At 37.5% G+C, this 12,521-nt stretch overlaps 1 protein-coding gene and 1 long non-coding RNA gene across 2 annotated transcripts in view; one reads left to right on the top strand and one right to left on the bottom strand.

The window, feature by feature from the left end:
- LOC136151537 (uncharacterized) overlaps positions 1-12,521 on the top strand; it is a 172,944-nt gene that overhangs the window by 99,357 nt on the left and 61,066 nt on the right. The window lies entirely within an intron of this gene.
- LOC136151815 (olfactory receptor 2B11-like) lies at positions 3,520-4,464 on the bottom strand. Its single transcript, XM_065913243.1, has one exon. The coding sequence runs from the start codon at positions 4,462-4,464 to the stop codon at positions 3,520-3,522; it is 945 nt and encodes a 314-aa protein (XP_065769315.1).

The raw sequence follows: 12,521 nt of genomic DNA, 5'->3' as shown, positions 1-12,521 counted from the left end.
TTCTAGTTCCATGCTAAAATTCTCACTGTGTTCATCTATTCTTTTCTTTTCTTTTTTTTTCATCTATTCTTTTCTTTAATTCAGTTAACATTCTTATTACTAGTGCTTTGAATTCTTTATCTGGTAAAGTGTTTATTTCTGTTTCATTACTTTTTCAGGGGTTTTCTCTTGCTTTTTTAATTGAAACAAGTTCCTCTGCCTTTTCATCTTGCTTCACTTTCTCAACCTCTATGAATTTAGATAAAACAGTTACCTTTTGTGGTCTTACGTGAGTGCCACTCTGTGGGAATGTCCCTGTATGGATTGCATGTGTCTGATTTCTTTGGTGGGAGAACTGGATTTGACAAGGATACATGTCACTTCTTTCCTCAGGATTTACTAACAGCCATCACCTTAGTAGAAGATGGAGGGACTGAAGCTGGAGCTGGGTATGAAGTGGGATTCCCCTCTGCTCATGACTGTCACCTCCTAATTGGGAGTGGGTTTTGACCCCAGGTTGCTGGAGCAGAACCCCTGAGGCCTGAGCCCAAGCTGGCTCTTTTCCCTTTAAGAGTGTGCTTTTTCCTCTCACACACCAGGACCGTTGCCCCATAGTGGGGGAAGCAAGGGAGGGCCCAAGCAGGCTCTTAGCTCGTGTTGGCAGTAGGCAGATCCGGACTGTCCCTGATGCACTGCCTGGGCAGGGGCCAGCAAATATTTCCCTCACTCTGCTCAGATGCAGTCTTGGATCCAAGTCCCCTTTGTCTCTCATAGCTGATTATTACCCCCCCCCCCCCAACCTCTGCCACCTTACCCCTTTATGGAACCACACCACAGGGAAGGCAGGGCCCACATGGACACTTGGCATGTACCAGTGTGTGAACTGTGGCAAACTGGCCCCTGTCAGAGTTATGGGTTGTTTCTGGTGTGATGCTTGAGTATGCTCCAGCAATGGCCACCACCTGACCCAATGCCAGCCCGGGACTGAGTCACCTCTGTGTCCCATTTTTGAGCTTTCTTCTTGGTCACGACACGCCCAGATCCAGGGCTGCAATACAATGTGAATTAAGTGAGACTGAAGTGTTTTCTTGGCTTGGGTCAGGGCATGTGCAGAGGCTTTCTCCAGAAACCCTGCAGCCACTGGAGTAGTCTTCACTCCACCATCTTTGCCCTGCCTTGAGGGTAAGCTAGCGATGTGTACTTGTCACCAGCAGAGTCAAGCTTCCCACAGCCCTCCTGTTAGTCCCAGTGATTCTCTGGTCAGTCAAGAGGACTCGTCTGCCCTGTGTAGGACCCCAGGACTGGATCACTCAATCTGTAGCTCCAACCACTCACTCCCTAGGGGCATATCTCTGCCCATATTTTCTCCTTCTTTTTCTGAGTCCCCATCCGGGGCAGCCATCTCAAATGATTGATCTCCTGCTTTGAACTCTTTATCAGGTGAATTATCTCATTTCATTAGGTTTTTTTTTTTTTTCCAGGTATGTTCTTTGTTTGAAACATATTACTTTGTCTTCTCATTTTAACTTCCTCTGTTGTTATCAAATTAGGTGAAATAGTTACTTATCCTGGTCTTGAGGCATCCTTAGGCATTCTGTGTGTGCCCAGGGGCTTCAGAAGGAGAACTGGATCTGAAGTGAGCATGGGCTGCATCTTCTCTCCATGTGTGTGGGCAGCCACCACCTTGGTGTGAGGTATGGCTGGTGTGGAGGGGCTTGAGTCAGAGTCGGCAGGAGTAAGCACCTCTCTTGTGCTCACCATCCTTTTGGAGGTGGGTTCAGGGCCCAAGGGGCTAGACAAGGAGCTCGGACAGAGTTGGGTTTCTCCTGGGTATGATGGTTGTCTCTACCTTGGTCGAGTCCTTTCCTGGGCCTGAGGGCATGAGGTTGCACTTTTGGGCTGGTTTCACTTTTCCCCAGTATGCATGCCTTGGTTGGAGGATGGGTTGGGTCAAGAGTGGTTGGTGCCATGCCAATAAGGTGGCCTCATGCCCACCAGTGACAGTGTTCTCCTGCCTAGAACTAGTTTCGCTCCTCTCATGTGTGAGTATGGACACATACCCTGGCGATGGCTGCCTTGGCCCTGGTCAGGGCACGACTGGGGTCCAAGCCAGCTCCTTTCCCCCTAAGTGTGGGTGTTCTCATTGGCCAACAGCCTTGGCTACAGAGGAGAGCAACACCAGGGCGAGAGGGGCTGGAGCTGGAGGCTGGTGTGGGCTGGGATCTTGCTGGTGCAGTCCTGGCAAGCTGGCCAGAGCCCATGCAGTTTTCAGTCTGTAGCTTCTGCGCTGTGATCAAGAGTAAGCGTGACTGTGGGTGTTCTCTTTAAGAGTGGAGTCTTGGTTTCTTATAGCGCTGATCTAAGCCCCATTGGTTTTCAAACCAGCTAAGGGGGGTTATTTTCCTGGTGTCAGATCCCAGGGCTGGAGTGCCTAATATATGGCTGGAACCTCTCATTCCCAGGGAATTTTCTGAATATTTACTTAGTTATTTTTCCTCTATCTATTGTTTTCATCCAACTACCATTCCTGTTGTTTATATTTGGTTTCATGTGTCTATTCTCTAAATCATATGTTTTCTTGGATAATTTCTTATAGTTTCTTCTTTTTGTTTTTGGTTTGTTTGAGATAGTTTTAAATATTTACTTACCCATACTGGTAATTTAGTTATCAACAGTAACAATTCAATTGTCAATTCTTTGTTGTACAATTTAGTTTTAGGAAACCAATTTTGAAAAATTTTATTGCACATAAATGAGAGTTTCACTACTGATTGAAGTACTTAGCTGAATTTCATGGAATATTTAATTTTAAGGAAACCATATTGTCTAGGTATTCAATTTGGTATTGTTGCATTTGCCTTAGTGTTTGCTAGGGGTTGTGTTTTTAATTTTTCTGCTTATGCATTTACAACTTTCTTTTAAAGCTTGGAGCATTTGAAATTCTTCAGTCTTTTGGCAAATTGTCACCTATTTTGGAGAGGGAGGGTCAGCTTATACCTTTTCCCATATTTGAGATCCCTTTTGACCTCTGTCTCTAATGGATATCTCAATTTGTTTTTCTGATAATGGTCCTCACAAATTCTGCATGTACTTCAAAGTTAACTGAGGCAGTTTCAAAAGATAATTTTCTGGACATGATTTCTTAAAATTCTAATATGGGGGGTCTGTAGAGGAGTCAGTCCTTAAAAGTTTAAGGATATAATGTGTGCCAAAGCTGAAAAACAGCCCTCTAGCAAGTACAACCAGGTGTGTCAAATGTGCCTACACATGGGAAGATTTGTCACATAGAGATATTTTTAGAACATGTCTTTCAATACTTTCTAAGACACAATTTATATACATATAAATTTTAATACTTTTATAAATTTCATCTAAAATGTTGTACCATATGTTTATTTTATTTATTATGATAGCTACATATTAAAAAGCTACATTTTAGGGAGAATTTTGAGAGGAGGTAAAATCAAAAGTGCTTTTAGAACAGGGGCTCTTCCAAGCCCTATATGGAGTTTTGAGCTTCATACACAAAACTAGCTATGTTTATTCTCTTCTTTGATGGTACAATGAGACAAGAAGCCTCGTCATTGCCCTTTTCATGTCTTTGTTCCTTAAAGTATAAATAAAAGGATTAAGCATAGGAGTTACCAAACTGTAGAAAAGGGACATTAGTTTGTTCTTATCCTGGGAGTTAGTAGAAGAAGGTTGCACATACATGCTAATTACCGGTCCATAGAAGAGAGTTACAACAATAACATGAGAACTACATGTGTTAAAGGCCTTCTTCTTTCCCTCTGAGGACTGAATTCTGAGCACTGTAGCTACAATGAACCCATAAGAGACAAGAATAAGTGACAAGGGAACCAGGGAATAGAAAGTGCCCACAATAGAGAGCATAGCTACATTGAATGTGGTGTCAGCACAGGACATCTTGATCATCACTGGGACCTCACACAGGAAGTCATCTACCTTGTTGTTGCCACAAAGGGGCAGCTGGATGGTGAGGGATGACTGAAGCAAGGAGTTAGCCAAACCACTTAGCCATGCCATGACCACTAGGAAGATACAGAGTTGCTGTTGCATGATAACTGGGTACCTCAAGGGCTTGCAGATGGCCACATAACGATCCAAGGACATCACAGCTAAGAGGATGCATTCAGTGGCTCCCAGGAAGTGAAACATATAAAACTGGGTCACACAGCCTCCATAAGTGATAGACTTATCAGGGCCCCAGAGGTTCAGCAGCAGTTGAGGGGTGGTGGTTGTAGTAAAACAAAGGTCCAGGAAGGAGAGGTTGGAAAGGAAGAAGTACATGGGGCTGTCAAGTTGAGGATCTACCCTGGATACCACAATAATCGAGATGTTTCCCACTAGTGTGCAGATGTAAGCAGCGAGCACTATTGTAAAGAGTGGCATTTCCAACCAGGGATGGTCAGAGAAGCCCAAGAGAATGAAAAACTTTGGGGTACTTGCATTGCCTGCATTCATGATGGTTGCTCTTGTTTGTGAATTGAAGTCAAAGGGAAGATTTGCATTTCAGTATTAAATATTCTTGATGGTCAATTTATTCAGTTAAATAACATGGGTTATGAAGAGATTTTTCTCTGTGATGAAACTCCAGTGATGTGATTTGATATTTGCAAGATGAAAAATTATGAGACAAAATGCCCCAAATAATGTTTTTGTAGTACACCTAAAAGGAAAACTAACAAATCTTGATATTTTACCTAGGAAATGAAATATAGCAAATTTTCATAGTTTAATTATTAGAGAAAGGGGGACTCACAATTGCTCTTATAATAGTGAAAATAACAAAATAGAAGACTGTTTCCCAAGAACCATCCATGCTGACTTACTGCCTGTGTTCATTTCCTTCCTCCTTACTCAGTTGAGCTTCATCATTCTCTGGTTGAAGTTTTGAGTTGATTTCTGGGTAATTTCAGAATTCACTGGGCTCCAGCTGGATTCATCTGCTTTACACAGAAATAAGACATAGTGCTTTTCCTTAATCCTATGCCTCAAATCCTAAAATGACTTTTGCCAAAGTAAAATTTTGTCATAAAAGGAAACGTATACCTAAAAGAAAATGATTCCTTGCAACATGTTCAGAACTTAAAAAAACAAGACAGGCAATAATTGATTTTACAGACTGGCTATATAAGATTATTAAAGGTATCAGTTCTTAAAAATACAGTATGATATATATTAGTGCTTTTCATACTGTGAGTTGTAATCTATCACACATTTAACACACATTTAACAGTTATATACCATTTTATTGATTTTATAATATTTGTTTCCATTACAAGTGTGAGTATATGTATACATGTGTGACTGGGTTTATTATATAAAATATAAAACTTGCTTTAGGCAATGGTAAAATGTTTGAAAAAGCACTGGTGTAGTAGGATATGAAATCAGAAAACTGGATCCATTTCACTGTAATGATTAACAAATGTATCGTTTATGCACTACTTAAATATTTGGAACCTCACTTATCTACCTTGCTGTGCTATAAGGATTAACCAATCCAATATGTGTGGCTACACTTTTGCAAATACTACTTAATGTTTTGTTAGTTATTTTCATGAAATATAGTGTCCAGTTTGATTAGGAGTCTCTATCTTCTAATTAATTTTTCTTAGGTTATATCCAAATATTAACACTGTACTTATCTCCACCAAAAGAAGTCTCATAAGATTTGCATTTTCTTCCCTTTCATTTCCACAAATTACTCATATCCGTTGGCTTTAACATGATGTTAATGATTTTAAGATTTTATGTCAGCACACATATATTTAAATTAATGAAAATGACCGCTAACACAAACAGTATGTCTAGATTCATTTTTCCAAAATGGGAGCATTTAAATACTATTAATACTAAAGGTGCCAATTTACTTACACGTTTTTTTAGTATGCAGCTTTGCACAAAAACTTGTACAAAATGATATAAATCAATCAGGCTAAACAGATCGCAATTACTTACATATAATACTTTAAATCAATGTTGATATTCAACGGTAGTACTTCCCTTTATTGACATTGATATTTACTTTCCATCAGGATTAATTGGAGATAAGGACTGTATATTTTCTGTGTTCAGTACATTTACTTCTTATTGTAGGTCTTTACTTCTTATTGTAGGTCCTTAACATTATATATATATTTGACTTAAAGCATCTTAAATATGTTTAGATATGAAAACCCATTTTACTCCAAAATGATTGCTCAGGGAAGGTTCTTCCTCTTTATATAAAGCTGTGGGACATTTTCTCCATACAGGTAATAAACCTCAGTGGAAATCTCTTGGCAAGAAACATGATAGAAATTCCCTAACGAGTATACTACTTTCTTCTTGCCATAGTAAAATGAAATGATAAATTGTGGCATTTTCCTTGTTGAATGAATTTAGGAAAATGAATTTAGGACTAAGAATCCTAGAAAATGCAATCTACCTAAAAAATTTCATGAAAAATCTCCTTGGATAGCAGAGAAAATTCAAGACAATTATTCTGGGGGTCAAGATACAATTTTCTTTTATTTTTTTTCTCAGGATGTTATTTCTTGAGATTCCTGCAAATAATTTTATTTCTACACACAGAGAGAAGAGGCAGTCACCTTCTAATATTATTTTTAAGGAACAAAAAGGTTCTTGTCTTCAAATATTTCTCCCATAGTAGCATGGTATAATATAGACTTTTAACCTGACCTAATGCTGACTATGTTAAAGTTCTTCATTTGGTTTAAACAAAAAATGTGTCATGAAGAAATTAATGTTTCAGTGTTTCATTCATTTATTTAAGCAATAAATATTTGTTGAATGCCTGCTATGTATCAGTCACTTTTCCTGTTGCTTCAAATATAACACTGAGAAAATTACAGACCAAAATTTGCCGTAATGAAACTTATTTGTAATAGAGAAGTAATAGATTGATGCTTATTTGCAGTATGTCAGTAAACTTGGCTCCAGAATTATTGAAATGCTAGTGAAATAACTCAAAAAGGGCAAACCAATATGTGGCAAAACAAGATTTTCATTGGTGGTTTTAAACAATTATATAATGTTCACTTGTACAACATTATAATGTGACATCTGTATACACTAGAAAGTGATCACCATCACATGTCTACTTGCCATTCATCATCTTACAGTTGCCCCCTTCACCCATTTTACTCATGTCCCAGTACACTTCCCTTCTGGTAACCACTAATTTATTCTTTGTACCTATAAGTTTATTTTTGTTTTGTTTGTTTTATTTTTTAGATTCCACATATGAGTGAAATCTTACAGTAGAAATCTCTGTGCTTCCTATATCTGAATACCTGTTTCCTTCTTCAGGTTCAGGGAGGTTTCAGACCTAATTTTATCAAATACATTTTTGACTCCTTTCTCTCCTTTTTCTGAGATCCCTATATGATGAATGGTAATGTGCAGGATGTTGTCCCACAGTTCTTGTAAACTATTCTCATTTCAAACAAAATGGTTTTCTGTTAAAAAAAGTTTTTTTTTCTGTCTAACTGGGTGATTTGCATTCATTTTTCCAGGTGGCATATGCATTCTTCTATATTATTTAATCTGCTATTAATTTCTCCTACTGAAGTTTTCATTTCACATACTATGTTCTTTAGCTCTGACTGGTCCTTTATTATATTTTCCAGTTGTTTGGTAAAATCCTCACTGTGTTGATCTATTTTTTACCCAGTTCAGTTAAAATTCTTATTACTATTGCCTTGAACTTTTTATCAGGTAAATTATTTGCCTGTTTCATTAGTTTTTTTCAGGGGCTGTTGTTTCTTGGTCTCTTATTTAAAACGTATTCTTTTGTCATCTTATTTTGTTTAACTCTCTGTCTCAGTGAAATTATGTGAAACTGTTACCTATCTCAGTTTTGGAGGTGTGTTTTTGTGTGGGTTCATCCCTGTCAGTCTGTGTGTGCCCAGGGTGTCTGGAGAGACAGCTGGACCTGAAGTGAGCACTGGCCATGTCTTCCCCAGGGTCATTTTAGCAATATTAATCCTTCCAATCCATAAGCACAGTTTATCTTTCCATCTGTGTTGCCTTCAATTTCTTTCATCAGTGTCTTATAGTTTTCCAAGTACAGTGTACAGTTACTCAGAATAGCATATTTTCTTACATAGCTACTACACTTATCAAAACTGGGATATTTTATAGCAATATAACTATACTATTATCTAATCCACAAGTTATATTCAAATCTTGTTGATTATCTCCAAAATGTGCTTTATTTTGTTCCCCATGCAGGAGCTAATCATTACAGAAAGGTACATGAGGCTGGTTTGTATTAAAGCTGATGCTGTTAAGTTCAGCCACTTGATTAAGGTGATGTCTCCCAGGTCTCTCCTATGACAAGTTATGATATTTTTTCCTTGGAAATTAAAATGTAACTAGACGGGAAAGGCCTGAAATTATATAAATATCTTGATCCTGATCAAATTTTAACCCACCAATTTTAACATCTATATTTTAATTTTTTTTTCAGTTTTATTGAGATATAATTGACATAGAGCATTATATAAGTTTAAGTTGTATAGCACAATGATATATCATGAAAATAAGTTAGTAAATTTAGTGTACATTCATTATCTCACAAAGATACAAAATAAAAGAAATTAAAAAATATTTTTCCTTGTGCTGAGAACTCTGAGGATTTACTCTCTTAACAACTTTCATATGTAACATACAGCAATATTAATTATATTAATCCTGTTGTGCATTGCATCACTATAACTTATTTATCTTATAATAGGAAATTTGTACATTTTGACCACTTTTATCCAGTTCTCTCCCACCCCATACCCTGCTCATAATAACAACAAATCTGATCTGTTTCTGTGAATTTGTTGTTGAAGTATAATTGAACTACAACACTGAATGAGTTCCTGGTGCACAGCATATTTTTATACATTTCAAAATGATCACCACAGTAAATCTAGTTACCATCTATCATCATATGAAGCTATTACACAGCTATTGACTACAGGCTCTACACTGTACATTTTATCCCCATGAAGCATTTATTTTGTAACTGTACATTTGTGCCTGTTAATTTCCCTCAGCTACTTTTTCCTCCCTCCGACCACCTCCCATCTGGCAACTACCTATTTGTTCTCTGTATCTAGGACTCTGTTTCTGTTTAGTCATGTCTGTACATTTGTACTATTTTTAGATTCCACATATCAGTGAAATCACACTGTCTGTGTCTATCTGACTTGTTTCACTTCTCATGATACCCTCTAGGCCCATCTATGTTGTCACAAATGGCAAGATTTCATTCTTTGTCTAAGTAATATTCCATTGTAGGTTGATTCCATGTCTTGGCTATTGTAAATTAATCTGCAAATGAACATAAGGGTGCATATATCTTTTTTTGGGGGGGAAGGGTTTGGAAGTACTTCTTTATTTTTTAATTTTTAAATTAACTTTTATTGGATTTCCAATGCTGTGTCAGCTTCTACTGTACACAAAATGCATTAGTTTTACATATACCTTTTTGAATTAGTAATTTTTTTTCCTCTGGATAAATTCCCAGGAGTGGAATTTCTGGATTATATGGTAGTTCTATTTACTTTCTGAGACAGTGTTTTGCTCTAGAATCATTTTATTTTAAATTTTCTGTTTTTAATATTTTAAGGAACCTCCATATGTTTTCCATATGCAATTTCCAATGCAAATTGGTTTAGCACAACAGTGCATGAGGGTTCCCTTTTTTCCACATCCTTGCCAACATTTGTTATTTGTTGTCCATTTGATAATAGCCATTCTGATAGGTGTGAGGAGATATCTCATTGTGGTTTTGATTTGCCTCTATCTGATGGCTAGTGGTTTTGAGCATCTTTTGAGTGTAAGTCATCTGTATGGAACTTTTTGGAAAATATATATTTAGGTTCTCTGCCCATTTTTAAATCAGATTTTTTGAGTTATGCTTTGTCTATTTTAAATATTAACTTCTTGTCAGATATATTGTTTGCAAATATTTTCTCCCATTCAGAAGGCAGTCTTTTTGTTTTGTTGATAGTTTCCTTTGTTTTTTGTTTTTTGTTTTATATTATTTTATTAGTTGGAGGCCAATCACTTCACAACATTTCAGTGGGTTTTGTCATACATTGACATGAATCAGCCATAGAGTTACACGTATTCCCCATCCCGATCCCCCCTCCCACCTCCCTCTCCACCCGACTCCTCAGGGTCCTCCCAGTGCACCAGGCCCGAGCACTTGACTCATGCACCCCACCTGGGCTGGTGGTCTGTTTCACCATAGATAATATACACGCTGTCCTTTCAAAACATCCCACCCTCACGTTCTCCCCCAGAGTTCAAAAGTCAGTTCTGTACTTCTGTGTCTCTTTTTCTGTTTTGCATATAGGGTTATCGCTACCATCTATCTAAATTCCATATATATGTGTTAGTATGCTGTAATGTTCTTTGTCTTTCTGGCTTACTTCACTCTGTATAATGGGCTCCAGTTTCATCCATCTCATTAGAACTGATTCAAATGAATTCTTTTTAATGGCTGAGTAATATTCCATGGTGTATATGTACCACAGCTTCCTTATCCATTCATCTGCTGATGGGCATCTGGGTTGCTTCCATGTCCTGGCTATTATAAACAGTGCTGCGATGAACATTGGGGTGCATGTGTCTCTTTCAGATCTGGATTCCTCAGTGTGTATGCCCAGAAGTGGGATTGCTGGGTCATATGGCAGTTCTATTCCCAGTTTTTTAAGAAATCTCCACACTGTTTTCCATAGTGGCTGTACTAGTTTGCATTCCCACCAAAGTGTAAGAGGGTTCCCTTTTCTCCACACCCTCTCCAGCATTTATTGCTTGTAGACTTTTGGATAGCAGCCATCCTGACTGGCGTGTAATGGTACCTCATTGTGGTTTTGATTTGCATTTCTCTGATAATGAGTGATGTTGAGCATCTTTTCATGTGTTTGTTAGCCATCTGTATGTCTTCTTTGGAGAGATGTCTGTTTAGTTCTTTGGCCCATTTTTTGATTGGGTCGTTTATATTTCTGGAATTGAGCTTCAGGAGTTGCTTGTATATTTTTGAGATTAATCCTTTGTCTGTTTCCTCATTTGCTATTATTTTCTCCCAATCTGAGGGCTGTCTTTTCACCTTACTTATAGTTTCCTTTGTTGTGCAAAAGCTTTTAATTTTCATTAGGTCCCATTTGTTTATTTTTGCTTTTATTTCCAATATTCTGGGAGGTGGGTCATAGAAGATCTTGCTGTGATTTATGTCGGAGAGTGTTTTGCCTATGTTCTCCTCTAGGAGTTTTAGAGTTTCTGGTCTTACATTTAGATCTTTAATCCATTTGGAGTTTATTTTTGTGTATGGTGTTAGGAAGTGTTCTAGTTTCATTCTTTTACAAGTGGTTGACCAGTTTTCCCAGCACCACTTGTTAAAGAGATTGTCTTTTTTCCATTGTATATCCTTGCCTCCTTTGTCTAAGATAAGGTGTCCATAGGTTTGTGGATTTATCTCTGGGCTTTCTATTCTGTTCCATTGATCTATATTTCTGTCTTTGTGCCAGTACCATACTGTCTTGATGACTGTGGCTTTGTAGTAGAGTCTGAAGTCAGGCAGGTTGATTCCTCCAGTTCCATTCTTCTTTCTCAAATTACTTTGGCTATTCGAGGTTTTTTGTATTTCCATACAAATTGTGAAATTATTTGTTCTAGTTCTGTGAAAAATACCATTGGTAGCTTGATAGGGATTGCATTGAATCTATAGATTGCTTTGGGTAGAATAGCCGTTTTGACAATATTGATTCTTCCAATCCATGAACACGGTATGTTTCTCCAACTGTTTGTGTCCTCTTTGATTTCTTTCATCAGTGTTTTATAGTTTTCTATGTATAGGTCTTTTGTTTCTTTAGGTAGATGTACTCCCAAGTATTTTATTCTTTTTGTTGCAATGGTGAATGGTATTGTTTCCTTAATTTCTCTTTCTGTTTTCTCATTGTTAGTGTATAGGAATGAAAGGGATTTCTGTGTGTTAATTTTATATCCTGCAACTTTACTATATTCATTAATTAGCTCTAGTAATTTTCTGGAAGAGTCTTTAGGGTTTTCTATGTAGAGGATCATGTCATCTGCAAACAGCGAGAGTTTCACTTCTTCTTTTCCTATCTGGATTCCTTTTATGTCTTTTTCTGCTCTGATTGCTGTGGCCAAAACTTCCAACACTATGTTGAATAGTAGTGGTGAGAGTGGGCATCCTTGTCTTGTTCCTGATTTCAGAGGAAATGCTTTCAATTTTTCACCATTGAGGGTGATGCTTGCTGTGGGTTTGTCATATATAGCTTTTATTATGTTGAGGTTTGTTCCTTCTATTCCTGCTTTCTGGAGAGTTTTAATCATAAATGAGTGTTGAATTTTGTCAAAGGCTTTCTCTGCATCTATTGAGATAATCATATGGTTTTTATCTTTCAATTTGTTAATGTGGTGTATTATGTTGATTGATTTGCGGATATTAAAGAATCCTTGCATTCCTGGGATAAAGCCCACTTGGTCAT

The sequence above is a fragment of the Muntiacus reevesi genome, chromosome 20 (genome assembly GCF_963930625.1).
Source record: "Muntiacus reevesi chromosome 20, mMunRee1.1, whole genome shotgun sequence".
Taxonomy (NCBI): domain Eukaryota; kingdom Metazoa; phylum Chordata; class Mammalia; order Artiodactyla; family Cervidae; genus Muntiacus; species Muntiacus reevesi.
The sequence above is the reverse complement of the archived record's forward strand: the minus strand, read 5'-3'. Positions and strand labels throughout refer to the sequence as shown.

Bases quoted from the DNA above. Each gene is read 5' to 3' on its own strand.
- LOC136151815 (XM_065913243.1), bottom strand. From the start codon at position 4,464: ATGAATGCAGGCAATGCAAGTACCCCAAAGTTTTTCATTCTCTTGGGC.